The sequence below is a fragment of the Dendropsophus ebraccatus genome, chromosome 2 (genome assembly GCF_027789765.1).
Source record: "Dendropsophus ebraccatus isolate aDenEbr1 chromosome 2, aDenEbr1.pat, whole genome shotgun sequence".
Taxonomy (NCBI): Eukaryota; Metazoa; Chordata; class Amphibia; order Anura; family Hylidae; genus Dendropsophus; species Dendropsophus ebraccatus.
In genome coordinates this window covers 210,434,221-210,451,659 of record NC_091455.1, presented here as the reverse complement: position 1 = coordinate 210,451,659, position 17,439 = coordinate 210,434,221, and the positions used below count along the sequence as shown (strand labels likewise).

Below are 17,439 nucleotides of genomic sequence, written 5' to 3'. Positions count from 1 at the left end.
CAGTACAGGATCAGTAATGTAATGTATGTACACAGTGACCCCACCAGCAGAATAGTGAGTGCAGCTCTGGAGTATAATACAGGATGTAACTCGGGATCAGTACAGGATCAGTAATGTATGTTCATAGTGACCCCCCAGCAGAATAGTGAGTGCAGCTCTAGAGTATAAGGCCATGTTCACACAACGTAAATTTTCTATTAATCACGGCCGTTGTTGCCAATTTGCAGCAACGTAATTAATAGAACATTTACGTTGTCCTGCAGTCTATGGAATCATGGGCGGAGTGTATACACATAGTATACACTCCGGCTAGGATCCCTAGCGGCCGAAACGGAAACTGACATGTCCGTTTTGTGTGGCCGCAGAAGCCTGACAGTGTACTTAATGGAGAGACCGGCTCCGCCCGCATTCCAATTTAATAGAAATTGAGTTTATCCCGGCCGGTACTGCACTACCAACCGTGATAAACTTTACTGGTACCAGCCATACTGTCACAAAGCTAGGTCACAGAACGGCCAGTGTCATATGTTGTGTGAACGTGGCCTAATACAGGATGTAACTCAGGATCGGTAATATAATATATGTATGCAGTGAGACTATGTATTGACTGTTTATTGGTGTTCAGTATTCTGCATAGTCTGTGCTTTATTGCATAACGTTGCATGAGGTCTGTATCCTGCTTGACTATACTGTATCGGGGTCCATTTGGATACAAACTCCTGACCTTGTTGTGGCATCTGTCTATCTAGGTATCTCTATAAACCTATATGTTCTCCTAGCTTGTCCTCTCATCTCTCTGGTGGAATGACGACGCTCAATGAATCTTCTCACTGTTCTCATTGTCACTTTTTGCCTTATGATGATAGAACGTCATGGCGGCAGTCTTCTCCGATACTTCTCAGATACTTATGTCCGATACCCTCATCACATCGTCCTCTAGCAGTCTCGCTTCCCATTGCAGTCCATCAGCAAAACACCCTCCTGTCTGTAATCGAGATGCAATGCAGCACCTCCAGTACCCCGATGTAATACAGATGCCACAATCCAGACTACAGCAGCATTGTATGTCTTCTATGTAGCGGTACCTTATGCAGGCATCACGTGCCTCAGATATAGATGGTCAAAATTAGAAACAATGCCCCATACAATAGGGTGTGGACTCTGAGATCAGCCATAGGAGACCCCCACTTGTCTTTGTGGTCCATAGGCAATTTGCATGTTGTTGGATGATGATGGGGGGGCGGGGTGAGGGGATTAAGTGAAATGTATGTAATGCATAAAATAGCCATGACACAAGACTGACAGATCCGCTTAATGTGCCGGGTGTAATCTTCAGTGGAAAGGTCAATCTTGCAAAAGGAAAAGGTCTTCTGTAGCATTATCACTTGAGATAAAATGACACAATGAGGCCGTGGTAAGGGGTTACAGATTTAAAGGAATTATTCTCATCCTCTGATGACGGCTTGTGTCTCTAAGAACAAAAAGATCGGGGAGTTGAAATCCAACATGCCCGATCCTTCTCTCCCCCAAGGTGGTCTTACACATTACTCAGATGGCCGTGGGTTCAGCCATCTTTTTTGTCTTCTAATGTGTATGGAGCTATTGGATACCGTCCCAATAGGGTTGTCCGAGAGAAAAATTATTTTTAATCAACTGGTGTCAGAAAGTTTTATATAGATTTGTAAATTGCTTCTATTTAATAACCCTCTAGTCTTCCAGTACTTATCAGCTGCTGTATGTCCTGCAGGAAGTGATGTATTCTCTCCAGTCTGACACAGTGCTCTCTGCTGCCACCTCTGTCCATGTCAGGAACTGTCCAGAGCAGCAGAAAATCCCCAAAGAAAAACCTCTCCTGCTCTGGACAGTTCCTGACATAGACAGAGGTGGCAGCAGAGAGCACTGTGTCAGACTGGAAAGAATACACCACTTCCTGCAGGATATACAGCAGATAATAAGTACTGGAACACTTCAGATTTTTTAATAGTAGTAAATTACAAATCTCTTTCACCAGTTGATTTGAATTTTTTTTTTTGGATGAACGGGGTTGTTTAAGCTACTATGATCATTGATTTTATAAATATACTAATTTTTAATATACCATCTTATATTTAGACACTTGTCCTGTGTTGCTGTACACTGTACATTGACGACATGTACTCTTAAAATTCCTATATTGCTCTATATACCCCTATATACCTGTATATTGGAGCTTGGGACAGCAATCTCCAGTAATTGATACGTGCGCTCGTGACTTTGTTCCGCACAATAGCAGGCGTCTTATGTTGTCCTTTTTTTCTTTCAAGCATCAAGGCTCGACAGAAGTGTCTCGTACTGTCCTTGTCCAAGTGGCCGAATCGGCGTACAGATTTGCTCTGGGTTCAATCGCTGGAGGTTAGTCATGGTTGACTGTAGCCATCTTATCTTCATCACCCCCCCCCCCCCCTTCCTTGGTCTTGACTGGCTGCACAATGCTCTCCCTGTCTATTCCCACAGAAGCTTTGCTTCATGGGTCGCTGACCCTGCCAGTGTTTTATGCACGATCCATTGTACTTCATGGCTATTGGAGGGTTACAGGTTGTACCTAGGACTTGTCTCCCTTCAGAACAAGTTTATTAAAACAGGACAGTAAGATGTTCTACATTTATTAAGTCTCGGAGGAGCCTTATTAAGTTTTATGAAACATGTGCTCTTAAGATAATTGTATCTTGTATCCATTGAGTTTAAATTTTTTTTTTTCTCCTTTTCTCCCCCAATAAGCCGTTGGCGCCACCGCTGTCTACCCTATCGATTTGGTGAAAACGAGAATGCAGAACCAGAGATCCACCGGATCCTTTGTAGGGGAGCTCATGTACAAGAACAGCTTTGACTGCTTTAAGAAAGTATTGCGGTACGAAGGCTTTTTCGGACTTTACAGAGGTTAGTCAAAACCAGCCATTGCTCTCAGGGAGCCATGTTGCCTCATTAACGCTTGACATGGACATAGCCAGGAAGGTAGACTAGCTTTTGGACCAATGGTGTCAAAAATTTACGAAGTTTAGTGTTAGGACGGCAGTCACCCATAGCCTCCAGTGTTAGCGTGTCTGACATCCATAGACTTTAATGTAAAAAAAAAAGTATTTCAAAACCCTGTATGTGTATGTTTTGGGTTTTTTAAACATTTTTTTTAAAGTTATACAACTTTGTATTATAACTGGAAACTTTTTTTAAACATTTCTGCTGCCACCAGTGGCTATATTAGGAACTGCAGGGCTTCTCAAGCCCTAGTTACAGCACAGTTGCTTATCACTAATGCTGCTGCATGCAGATACTTCCCTGATGTCCATATAATACATGTTACCATTAGAGCAGACATTACACTGGGGGGGGGGGGGGAGCTGTCTGTGTCACTAGTGCTGCAGCCTCCCCTGAAATCTATATATTACATGTTACCATAAGAATAGACATTACACTGGAGGGGAGCTGTCTGTGTCACTAGTGCTGCAGCCTCCCCTGATGTCTATATATTACATGTTACCATTAGAATAGACATTACACTGGGAAAAGCTGTCTGTATCACTAGTGCTGCAGCCTCCCCTGATGTCTATATATTACATGTTACCATTAGAATAGACATTACACTGGGGGAAGCTGTCTAAGTCACTAGCTCTGCCACTGCACACATTGTACGCCACCTGAACAGAGATACAATTCAGGTATTAGAGGCCTACGGATTAGCGTTATACGCCAGGAGCTTTTTTAGCCTATACAGTAAATGGGCGCAGCCAGTGCAGTGTAAGAGAAGCCAAATGTGTCAGATCATTGATTTTATGGGACTATTTTCCTCTATAATATAGTTCCCAATATACATCTCCCCAGTCGGCCTTCTTCCCCTCCTCAGTATCCAGTTGCAGGGTGCGGGGGAGGAATCCTTCCTTTATTGCTTTCTCTCTCTCATAAAAATTAATTGATGTCCTGGAAAACCCCTTTAAAAACCGAAAGGTCCCGTTAAATCGATGACATCACAGAAGTTTCAGTCTCCGTTATACGTCCCCTGCCACTCTCTGACGTACGGACGTGTGTGCGACGAGCGGCGTAATGGGGAGTGATCTAACCTAAATAAAAATACGGGATGTCGCCAATTGGTGAGCTGGCTGTAAGGCGGCAGACACCCACATTTAAGGAAACTTTACAAGATTGTGACATCATACGGCTGCAGGAATTATTTGGGATCCTCCACCTAGTAACAAAAATGACATCCGTCCAGAGCCGTAAATATTCACCTTAAATCGTCCTCATAAATGTACCCCCCCACCTCGAAAAATTGTCCTATACCTCTGGATATATAAGCAGTACGATGAAAAATATCATAAAAAACGAATGAAAACTATACAAGGAGGGTAAATCCTGCGCAAATAGAGACGTAAGAAGGAAATGACATCATACCGGGGGGGAGGGGGGGGGGGCTGTTGTCTCTATTCAGCTGAGTTATGGCCCTTAAATTGTCGCCCCCTCTAGCGTCTCCATTATTCATAATCTCCCTTCTTTGCCAAAGTGTCTGGATTATGGAAATGATGGGATTTACTTTTGCTAAATATTTCAGTTTCTTGTTTCCAGAGCCGTTAAAGGGGAACTCCGGTGAATTTTTTTTTCTTTCAAATCAAGTGGTTTCAGAAATTTTATATAGATTTTTATTTACTTCTATTAATAAAAAAAAAATCTAAATTTTTTCCAGTACTGCTCAGCTGCTGTATGTCCTGCAGGAAGTGGTGTATTCTTTCCAATCTGACACAGTGCTCTCTGCTGCCCCCTCTGTCTGTGTCAGGAACTGTCCAGAGCAGCAGCAAATCCCCATAGAATTTATGTAATATACCTAATGTTATTACTGTTGTTTCTAAACATGTTAACTATACTGTTGGCACTAAAGTCAGTGCTTATAGACTTTCTCTTGTAATTTGTTCTTAAAAAACCTAATGAAAACATGGAACCAGAAAACCTCTCCTGCTCTGGACAGTTCCTGACATGAACAGAGGTGGCAGCAGAGAGCACTGTGTCAGGCTGGAGAGAATACACCACTTCCTGCAGGACATACAGCTGCTAAAAAGTACTGGAAGACTGTAGATTTTTAAATAGAAATAAATTACAAATCTATATACCTTTCTGAAACCAGTTGAGTTAAAAGTAAAATATTTTCTCCGGAGTACCCCTTTAAGGTTCACAGAAAGTTTTACACCCCCCTCCTCTGTAGAGCTTTTTTATATCACCTTAGAATCTGTTTGCATAGGTCTGATATAAAGTGCGTATTGAGAGTACAGGCCCTGGAGTCATATAACTCCAGCAAGTTCAGGTGATCGACCCTTTGGGCTCCTGCAGACCCTCCCCACCAGGAAGGTCATGGGGGTCCTAAGGCTGTGTGCAGTTTCCTTCCCCAGGAACGAGGGGATTAGCACCCTGGGTGCATTGATATCCCTGGATAGAGGCACCATGGTCATGGGTATGAGACAGAGGGACTCTGGGATCACCGCTGGATAAAATTTATTAATAATCTTTAGTTTTTTTAATAAAAATTTCGCTTTTTATTCAGTTTTTAATATGGGGTTAATACAAACTTTTAATACTTAAAAAAAAAATTGGGCGAGGTAACGTATGTACATCACACCCTTCCCGCCCACAACTTTTCCGAAACTGCTGACACTACCGGGTCTAGGAGATCTCCGCATCGTGCCAGTAAACTGACTGCAGCGGGACGGCCTGGAAATTGGGCTCGGCTCCCAGTGTGTGGGCTCCCGGCCATACGTGGAAATATTCGATTTTCTCACCTTCTCAGTATTGTGCCCGGATTTGTGAGCTCTCGGGAGGGTAACAAGGTCACTGTGATGGATGAAAAGGGAAGGTTCTCCGTTTGAACACCATTTTGTTTATTCAGATTGGTCTCACATTCAGGTGTGGATTTATTTCTTAAAGGGGTAATCCCACAATCGAATATTAAATTTACTTGCAAAACAGAACAGTTTTTCCTTTTTGAAATCTGTAACTCAAAAGAAATATATGTGTGGGCATAGATGTGGCGTACATGTTAGGACGCCCCCTACTGTTTATTTAATTCTCAGTACTTTCCCCTAATGTGCTACACACACACAGGCTTGGAGGCGCTTTCCTAGTCACATATGCTTTGTAGCTTCTTCCCGGTCAGCTCATGCCTTAGCTCCCTGCTTTTCCTATGTATATTTAGTGGCTGGATCTGTCCTGTTCACAATGCTTAGTGGATCTTCCTTCATCACACATGTTCATTACTGGTCACACATGCTCAGTGGCTCATCCCTGATCACACATACTCAATCTTTCGGTCACACATGCTCAGTTCTGGTGACACATGCTCAGTGGTTCTTCCTCGGAGACACTTGCCCAGTCCTGGTCACACATGCTCAGTCCTTGTCACACATGCTCAGAGGCTCTTCCTTAATCACACATGGTCAGTAGCTCTTTCCTGGTCACACACGCTCAGTGGCTGTTTCACTGTCACACATGCTCAGTCCTGGTCTCACACATGCTGAGAGACTCTATTCTGATCACACATGGTCAGTAGCTGTTTCCTGGTCACACATGCTAAGTGACTCTCTCACAGTCACACATGCTCAGTGGCTCTTCCCTGGTCACACATGCTTAGTGACTCTCTCACAGTCACATATGCTCAGTGGCTCTTCCCTGATCACACACTCTCAGGGACTCTTTCCCGGTCACACACTCTGTGGTTCCTTTCCAGTCACACATGTTCAGTCCTGGCCACACACGTTCAGTGGCTCTTCCCTGGTCACACATGCTCAGTCCTGGTTCAGTGGTTCTTTCCTGGTCACACATGCTCAGTCCTGGTCACACATGCTAAGAGGCTCTTCCCTGATCACACATGGTCAGTAGCTTTTTCCTGGTCACACATGCTCAGTCCTGGATCACATGCTCAGTGGCTCTTTCCCGGTCACACGTGATGCTCTGTCCTGGTCACACATGCTCCATAGCTTTTTTTTCCCCCACACATGCAGTAATGTCGCTATATTATTTATGTAAAATGATTAAATTGATGATACTACAAGGGGAGAAACTAAAAGCTGGTTCTCTATCTCCCTAGGCCTTCTGCCTCAGCTGCTGGGAGTCGCACCTGAGAAAGCCATTAAATTAACAGTAAGTAATGAGAACGCTCCTCTCCTGTTATCGCAGCTCGTCGTGGCATTTGGATGCCACCATTTGATTCCTAATTTGTAATTGATCTTGGTATCTGTGTGTGTGAGCTTGATCCCTCTGGTCATCCTACTCCTCTCTCTGTAGATTGAGAGCGGAGTAATACACAACGGCAGAATCAGACTACACAGGGCTCGTTTGTAGTCTGTAACCATGGAGACACACAGATCTGCATAGTGTCTGTTATTCTTTTTTTTTTTTTTTAAATTAAGTCTGTAAAGTTGTTGTTTTTTTTTTTTACATTATAGAAGTTAAAAAAAGGTGCGTAGGTGAACATGCTATTAAAAGTGATCAAAGCACCCTCTTTAAAGACAACCTGCCACACTAGGTCACTAGGTTCATGCTGTTTTATATGAGGGAAACATAAACTACATATAGTTTATATATAGCGATTTAAATGCTGAACAGATCGGTGTATTACTTCCATCATTCTGTTCAGCCATTCTCCTAATATGCAGGAGAATAGGATTCTTGCCACACCCCTCCTTCCCCCCCGCCCTCCAGCTGCTGATTGACAGTTGGCTGCCTATACACAGCATGGATAGATAACTGCCAATCAGCAGCTGGTGGGCGGAGTTTTCTGCTTCTCATGAATATCCAGGACTACTGAGCTCATGCACATAATGGAGAGGACTACTTATTGTCCATGTCATTCAGGAGGAGATCTCCGGATCAGCTGCACAGAACAATGTAAGTGATACATCATTCTGTTCAGTTTCTCTGTCACTAGTTTATGCTACCCTGAGATAGGACAACATAAACCTACTGACAGAGTCTCTGCTATAGAGCAGAAGTTGCTGAGTGGATTGATATATATAGTGTCAGTATAAAATAGCCAGTATAATGCGTGACTTTTTGCTCATTCTGGACTTAGAAGTCCAGCGGGCGGTCCTAATATTTGGCAGTTACTCCTGTATGCTTACTGGTTAGGCCCACCCACTGCACAAATCAACCCATACATGCATTCACTTTCCGTTGTGTTTGCCTTTCAGGTAAATGACTTTGTAAGAGATAAATTCACGATTAAAGATGGCTCCATCCCCCTAGCTGCAGAGATCCTGGCCGGTGGATGTGTAAGTTCTGCATGAATACATTTATCATGGTAATAACTTCGACTGTAGGACCTCATGGAGAGGTGGCCATCTATGCATGTTCTCTATTACAGATATATGAATGATCTGTGTCGAGCCCCTACCCCCCAAATTAAATTAAAGGACAACTCCGTCCAAAATGTATTTTTAAATATTTTATTACCTAAGGAAAGTTAGACAAATTCCTAATATACACTTAATGAGAAATGCACATATACTGCTTTATTCCTCAATTTGGTAGATCATGCAGACTTCAATTTCTCAAAAAAAAAAAAAAAAATATCGTGATGTCACGAATCAGGGCAGAGCTGGGTGTAATTCCTTTGAAGCGTCCAGCAGGGGGCGCAGTATATGGAGAAATTACATTGTAATTTTGGCACGGGTTGCAGCCACTCATAGCAGCTTGTGCACTCACCGGGTGGCAGGAAGAGGCTCCCCGGCACCTGTCCTTCCTGCACCAGCTCCCCTAGCCCCCCAAGGACCCCCCACAACCATCCATCTTGCCGGCCGCCCTCCCCTAGCCCTCCCACATCGCTTCTTGCCGCCGGTTGCCCTCCTGCACCCGTCCACCATGCTGCCTCCCGCTCCCATCCATGCCGCCGGCCGCCCTCCCCGCTCCCTCTCCTGCTGCAGTCAATGACCGTGTGGCTGGAGAGACACAGCGGGGACCACGGTATAACAGCAATCTCCCCACTACCCGGTCCTGCATTTTTTTCCCCAATCATGCTCGACCCCTATCTCCTCTGACATCATCTGTTTTACGGATGTGTAATTTACGAAAGTTTTACGGATGTGTAATTTACTTCTATTTAAAAAATCTCTAGTCTTACGGTACTTATCAGCTGCTGTATGTCCTGCAGGAAGGGGTGTATTCTCTCCAGGCTGACACAGTGCTCTCTGCTGCCACCTTTGTCCATATCAGGAACTGTCCAGAGTAGGAGAGGTTTTCTATGAGGATTTGCTGCTGCTCTGGACAGTTCCTGACATGGACAGAGGTGGCAGCAGAGAGCACTGTGTCAGCCTGGAGAGGATACACCACCTCCTGCAGGACATACAGCAGCTCGTAAGTACTGGAACACTAGAGATTTTTAAATAGAAGTTAATTACAAATCATTATAACTTTCTGACACCAGTTAATTTGAAAGAATTTTTTTCTCCGGAGTACCCCTTTAAGGGCTTGTTTACTCATCAGATTATAGAAGACTGACCCTGGGATTTCTCCTATGTGCAGTATATGGTGCAAGAAGATTCGGTTCGTTGTCAATTACTACTTATTAAAACACTAACAGCAAAAATCCCATTGACATGCATTGGACAGGGACTGTCTACCTATCTGATAAGGGAAGCGGCAGGAATGTGGAGGTGTTCCGCTTAAACTGTGCGATTACTAATAAAGTCTCTTTGTGAGGTCGTGCCCCCCTTGTTGAAAGATAAATGCGGTGTATTGTACAGGAGCGCTCCTCATAAGCCGCCCCCGTGTGATCAGTCAGGTCTGACCAGCACCCTGCCTCCTCCTCCTCCCATTGACCAGCCATGGCCTCCGCTCACAGTCATCTCCATGGAGCGCTCTGACAGTCCCAGCTGCCAGGAAGCTCTGTGTTTGTTCTCTGGAGATGCCATGTACGGCTCTGGCTGCTGTCTATCTGCTTTGTTTGATCGCTGACCTCTCTCCCTGTGAATTCCAGGTACTGTCCCTTGTTCCGCAGCTCATCCACTCTTCCTGGAAGCGGCATAATAAAAATCCCTTCTCTTTGATTATTCTGCCTTTTTATGGAGAGAAATTTGATAAAGCGTTTCTGCCGGTATATAGCGAGCGTCGTCGAATCTCGCACAGGATGGAGCGGGACAGTGGTCACCTACAATATGCACTTGCTATAATGGGGGGACACTGGTGTCATGGTGGAAACCCACCTGCTCAGCAGTCCTGGCCAATTTTCTCCTTACAATCCTGACCTATGCTATATAGGTAAATGGGGCGGCCTGTGTTTTGTTTTGTTTATTTCTTTTTACTATACCTCCATAGAGAAGGACATCATTCATATGCTGCTCCCCCAATATCTATTGTCTGTGCACCACCATACCCTCTAGATCAGGGATAGGGGAAACTTTGCGCGTCCCCCCAGGTGTTGCAAAACTACAGTTCCCATCATGCCCGGACAGCTTTGGATGGTGGAAATTGTAGTTTTGCAACAGCTGTAGGGGGTCGAAGGTTCCCCATCCCTGATCTAGATAGTCACTTCCAATACCATTGATGGGTTCCGCTAACCCTTATCTATTGTGCATGGTTAGTTTAAGTAGGTACCTCCATAGTTCATAACCATTGACCACCACCAATCAGTGTGGCCATAGATCAGGCATGGGCCAACCTGCGGCCCTCCAGCTGTCACAAAGCAACAAGTATATTCAATTTAGAGGAAAGGTAAGAGGGAGCACATCTGTATACAGCATCTGCTGATAGACAGCCAACATTGCGGCTTCTTGGTCAGATTAAATCCCAGGACACCAGTGCTGCAACAACTCCCACCTCCCAGGTAAGTGGTTGCCTCCAGATGGTTATTTAGTGATCCCATCCAGCGAAGAAGTGGCTACCGTGGAGACATAGAGTTGGCTGAATTCCTGCCTAGACTGTTCTGTACACAGGAACAGGAAGTCTATCAGACAGGCTGAAGACAAGGCAGCAGACATTTTGCATCAAAAGCTGAAGAAAAGCATAAAAGACCACAGAAAGGTAGTAAAATAAATGTAAATACCAAGATATGTTAAAAATAGGTTTAAGGTAGGAATGGGGAAACCTTTGGCCCTACAGCTGTTGCAAAACTACAATTCCCATTATGCCTGGACAGCCAAAGCTAAAGCTTTGGCTGTCCAGGCATGATGGGAATTGTAGTTTTGCAACAGCTGGAAATCAAAGGTTCCCCATCCCTGTCGTAGAGAGTCTCATAGCAGAAACTATATTTGCCTCTGTACCGGTTCACTATATATAGGAGGCCTTCGCCGGCCTCCTCCTCCTCCATACGTCCCCATTTCTGTTTTTTGTAAAGCGTCCTGGATACGTGACTGTATCGCGATGATTCTACCTGCAGCACCAGGAACGAATAGGCTTACGGAGAATGGCGTTGCCTGTAATTACTATTATCCATGCCAACCCCACGATCCATGCCACTCGACAAACCTTTGCTGCCCATTGATCACATTCCGCAGCCTCCGCTAGGGTCTGTGTCACATGATCCTCTCCACTCTGCTCTCCAGTCGAGCGTCACCGGGCGCTGACTCCGGAGCCCTCGCTGAGTTCACCTTGCATGGTAATTACTGGGAATTAGTCCGCATGGCTAATTCTGACCACTTCTCCATTGTGCAATTTTCTGTTTGTAAATTTGATTCCCCCCCCTCCCCCCCCTTTTAAAAAAAACCCATAAGCCTCCTGACCCCCGATTCAGCTAACAGCTTTTTAGACGCTTTTTATTGCATTAAATCGAGGCAGTAAATGTGTCGGGTCTTTTGTGGTTGAGAATACACAAACAAAGCTCGGCCTCGCAAGGTCAACGCTAAGGAGGAAGACCAGAGGGCTGATGGCGGCGGAGAGAGATATCATTATTAGCCAGCAAAATAGATTTAATTTTGTAAAAGTGTAACTTAGAAGGCCGGAAAAAAAGACTTTGTGCCTCGTTGTTTTGACCCACAGAGCCGGCCTCTTGTTTCGACCCTGGTGGATGTAACGAGAGACTCGAGACGTCGTCCTAAGCGCAACGCGTGAACAGTTTTGGAGCGTTTAACGTCTGAGCTTTGACATTTCTTTGCATCTGCCTGGAGGAGCGATTTGTTCTTAGGTGAACAGATCAGACCCGTCACCAAAGCGTCAACTATGACGTGATCTATAATTATTGTGTCAGTTTTAACCCATCTTACCTCCCCTGAAAAGCCTGACCTCTGGCCCTCTTCAGGACATTAGTCAATGCGCCTATAACAATGTTGTCTATTCCATATATACCTAATTTGTGCGGCCTCCAAGTGTCTGTATGACCGCCCTACAATGCCCGGGCATGCTCCTGATAAGGTGTCTGTATGACCGCCCTACAATTCCCGGGCATGGTCCTGATGAGGTGGCTGTATGACCGCCCTACAAGGCCCGGGCATGCTCCTGATAAAGTGTCTGTATGACCTCCCTACAAGGCCCGGGCATGCTCCTGATGAGGTGTCTGTATGACCTCCCTACAAGGCCCGGGCATGCTCCTGATGAGGTGTCTGTATGACCTCCCTACAAGGCCCGGCCATGCTCCTGATGAGGTGTCTGTATGACCTCCCTACAAGGCCCGGGCATGTTCCTGATGAGGTGTCTGTATGACCTCCCTACAAGGCCCGGCCATGCTCCTGATGAGGTGTCTGTATGACCTCCCTACAAGGCCCGGGCATGTTCCTGATGAGGTGTCTGTATGACCTCCCTACAAGGCCCGGGCATGTTCCTGATGAGGTGTCTGTATGACCTCCCTACAAGGCCCGGGCATGTTCCTGATGAGGTGGCCGATGGTCTCCTGAGGTATCTCCTCCCAGACCTGGACTAAAGCATCCGCCAACTCCAGTACAGTCTGTGCTGCAACGTGACATTGGTGGATGGAGGAGACATGATGTCCCAGATGTGCTCAATGGGATTCAGCTCTGGGAACAAGCGGCCAGTCCATAGCTTCACTGCCTTCATCTTGTAGGAACTGCTGATATTCCAGCCACATGAGGTCTAGCATTGCCCTGCATCAGGAGGAACCCCAACCACACCAGCATATGGTCTCACAAGGGCTCTGAGGGTCTCGGTACCTAATAGCAGTCAGGCTACCTCTGGCAGCACATGGAGGGCTGAGCAGACCCCCAAAGAGATACCACCCCACAGCATTACTGACAAACTACCAAACCGCTCATGGTGAAGGATGTTGCAGGCAGCAGATCGCTCTCCGTGGCGTCTCCAGACTCTGTCATGTCTGTCACATGTGCTCAGTGTGAACCTGCTCTCATCTGTGAAGAGCACAGGGGGCGCCAGTGGGGAATCTGCCAATCCTGGTGTTCTCTGGCAAATGCCAAGCGTCCTGCATGGTGTTGGGCTGTGAGCACACCACCAACTTGTGGACTTCGTACCATCCTCATGGAGTCGTTTTCTGACAGTTTGAGCAGACACATGGATATTAGTGGCTGCTGTAGGTCATTTTACAGGGCTCTGGCACTTCTCCTCCTTGCACAAAGGAAGAAATAGCGGTCCGGCTGCTGGGTTGTTCGCCTCCTACAGCCCCCTGGTGTACTGGCCTGTCTCCTGGTATCTGCTCCATGCTCTGGACATTGCTGATGGACACAGATCATCTTCTTACCACAGCTCGCATTGATATGCCATCCTGGATGAGCTGCACTACCTGAGCCACTTGTATGGGTTGTAGACACCACCTCATGTTACCTCTAGGGGTGAGAGCAAGGACAAAATGCAAAAGTGACCAAAAAACTGGCAAAAGGGATAAGAACAGAGACATGGTCAGTAGTCACCACCTGCAGAATCTCTTTTATAGGGTTTGTCCTTTTATTTGCCCATCATTTCTACCTGTTAGTTGTTCAATTTTCACAAAAGCAGGAGAAATTGACTCATCAGTTTAGCTTCATAACTGGACATTGATTTGGACGTGTGATTTCATAAAGGTGCGATTGACTTGGAGTTATATTGTGTTGTTTAAATGTTCCATATATATATATATATATATATATATATATATATATATATATATATATATATATATATAAAATTTTATTTCAAGCATTTATCCTTATGATTAGCCTATCATGGTTAGAAGGCTTCTTAGTACAGATTTGCCAAGCGTCCTTTTACGCAGTCAGATGAATTTATGTAACAAGCACCGTTCCCATCAACAATATAGGAAGTCAATAGATGCCTATTTGCTATCACTTACCAATTATTGGCTTTGTTCACTCAGGATTGATCAATTGTTTGCCCTCTTCTTCATTTGGTGACAGACAAGTCTAATGTTCACATGAAAGATGGGGTCAGCTAGTCCGTCAGCTGATCGTTGAGGTGTTCACTGGGCAGCGATCAAAAACGAACACTAAGGGTGCCTTCACTTCACTGAGGTGCTTCCTTGCAGAGACTGTGCCTCTTACATCTCCCTACAATATATGGCTATGCTTCCTTGCAGAGACTGTGCCTCTTACATCTCCCTACAGTCTATGGCTATGCTTCCTTGTAGAGACTGCGGCTCTTACATCTCCCTACAATATATGGCCATGCTTCCTTGTAGAGACTGCGGCTCTTACATCTCCCTACAGTATGTGGCTATGCTTCCTTGTAGAGACTGTGCCTCTTACATCTCCCTACAGTATGTGGCTATGCTTCCTTGTAGAGACTGCGGCTCTTACATCTCCCTAAAATATATATGGCTATGCTTCCTTGCAGAGACTGCGGCTCTTACATCTCCCTACAGTATATGGCCATGCTTCCTTGTAGAGACTGCGGCTCTTACATCTCCCTACAGTATATGGCTATGCTTCCTTGCAGAGACTGCGGCTCTTACATCTCCCTACAATGTATGGCTATGCTTCCTTGTAGAGACTGCGCCCCTTACATCTCCCTACAGTATATGGCTATGCTTCCTTGTAGAGACTGCGGCTCTTACATCCCCCTACAGTATATGGCTATGCTTCCTTGTAGAGACTGCGCCCCTTACATCTCCCTACAGTATATGGCTATGCTTCCTTGTAGAGACTGAGCCCCTTACATCTCCCTACAGTATATGGCTATGCTTCCTTGCAGAGACTGCGCCCCTTACATCTCCCTACAGTATATGGCTATGCTTCCTTGTAGAGACTGCGGCTCTTACATCTCCCTACAATATATGGCTATGCTTCCTTGTAGAGACTGCGGCTCTTACATCTCCCTACAGTATATGGCTATGCTTCCTTGTAGAGACTGCGCCTCTTACATCTCCCTTAGATATGGCTTCAATGTTGTCATTTCCTAAAACCATCTGACAACAGCGATCTATACGTGTCAACTGAGACTGTAAATAGAAAACCCCATGGACCCAATTTACTCAAAGACCATGGCCTCCCTTAAGTCCCTATTACACGGAACGATTATCGGCCATATTCGGCAGCGAGCGGGGAACGAGGGTCAAACGAGTGCTGACAGCTCCTCACAGTCGCCCCGTCTAATAAGGGCTTTAGGCCGTAGAGCTACAAGTTGACGCAGCCGCCGAGACAAGACCCTTCTTCACGTTTTGACCAGTCCACTGGTTCCTTTGAAATTTCTTGAAATTTGGATGTTTGAGATTTTTTCAATTTGGGGTAAAAGACTAAAGTTTTGTCTCCTTTCCCGCGTGGTTTCACGCTTCTCGACCATTGTTTTTGCATTCGTTCTTTGATGGTAACTTCTGATAGAGATGAGAGGCGACTCTCCTGGAAGAACCTCTGTCACCATGTTCACTGGCATGGAGCTGTGAAACCTCCGGCCTAGCTGAACGCAACCGCGGCACCCGAGAGAGTGTAACCGCACATCAGAGAGACACTAACCGCACATCAGAGAGACACTAACCGCACATCAGACAGCTTCACCTTTGTAATGTCACTCAAGTGGGTTGCAGCTTGGCCGAACTTCTAAGCACAACGCCGCACCTATGTAGATGGAGCGCTGCACGCTTGGGTGTGATCTCATTTTTTTCCCTCCTTTCCTGAACATGGAAATGCCGGTCACAACTTGTGAAGTTTTTCTTCTTATCTGTTTCTATCAGTTGGAATTCCTTTCCACGCCGAGTTATCTCTCATCATAGTCTCTGCACTTATTTATTTATTTTTCTTTAAAAACCCAGGACATAATTTTGTATAACATAACATATTATTATAACATCTCAGAGGTAGTGTCAGTAGGGGGCAGTATTATAGTAGTTATATTCCTGTATATAGGAGCAGTATGATAGTAGTTATATTCTTGTATATAGGGAGCAGTAATATAGTAGTTATATTCCTGTATATAGGAGCAGTATTATAGTAGTTATATTCTTGTATATAGGAGCAGTATGATAGTAGTTATATTCTTGTATATAGGAGCAGTATTATAGTAGTTATATTCCTGTATATAGGAGCAGTATTATAGTAGTTATATTCTTGTATATAGGATCAGTAGTATAGTAGTTATATTCTTGTATATAGGAGCAGTATGATAGTAGTTATATTCTTGTATATAGGAGCAGTATTATAGTAGTTATATTCTTGTATATAGGAGCAGTATTATAGTAGTTATATTCTTGTATATAGGAGCAGTATTATAGTAGTTATATTCTTGTATATAGGAACAGTATGATAGTAGTTATATTCTTGTATATAGGAGCAGTATTATAGTAGTTATATTCTTGAATATAGGGGCAGTATTATAGTAGTTATATTCCTGTATATAGGAGCAGTATTATAGTAGTTATATTCTTGTATATAGGGGCAGTATTATAGTAGTTATATTCTTGTATATAGGAGCAGTATTATAGTAGTTATATTCCTGTATATAGGAGCAGTATTATAGTAGTTATATTCTTGTATATAGGAGCAGTATTATAGTAGTTATATTCTTGTCTAGTAGGACTACTTACCTGTATAGTTTGTCATGTGGAATGTTTCCTCTTTCCTATAGGGTAATATAGACACAGATGGATGATTACTCAGTACATATAACACTATATCTTGTATTTTAGGCTGGAGGATCACAAGTCATATTCACAAACCCCTTGGAGATTGTAAAGATTCGCTTACAGGTGGCAGGAGAGATCACCACTGGCCCCCGTGTCAGCGCCCTCAGCGTTCTCAGAGATCTGGGCTTCTTTGGACTTTACAAGGTATTATATGCAGATCTTTTTTTCTGACCTTTTTATTAATCTTGTGCTCCAATTAATATATAGGAGACTTTCTCACCATAGAGGTGAATGAACCTGTATGACAGAACTGCGTGTGACTTGTTCAGAATCTTTTTGTGCATTTTGATGGTCCTGACAAGTACAAAGCTGTGGGAATCCCTACAATGTCCCGACAATGTCTTATTATCAGATGGGAATTAACTCTTTGTTGCAAAGGAATTTGTGTAGTAGAACCTCTCCTGATCTGAAGACACAGGGAA

At 44.6% G+C, this 17,439-nt stretch overlaps 1 protein-coding gene across 1 annotated transcript in view; it reads left to right on the top strand.

The window, feature by feature from the left end:
- Positions 1-17,439, top strand: part of SLC25A13 (solute carrier family 25 member 13) — a 94,603-nt gene that overhangs the window by 54,934 nt on the left and 22,230 nt on the right. The window contains exons 10-14 of the mRNA XM_069959375.1: positions 2,304-2,391; positions 2,758-2,916; positions 7,100-7,152; positions 8,202-8,282; positions 17,021-17,161. Coding sequence (XP_069815476.1) covers positions 2,304-2,391; positions 2,758-2,916; positions 7,100-7,152; positions 8,202-8,282; positions 17,021-17,161 — 522 coding nt within the window. The remainder of the gene's footprint in view (positions 1-2,303; positions 2,392-2,757; positions 2,917-7,099; positions 7,153-8,201; positions 8,283-17,020; positions 17,162-17,439) is intronic.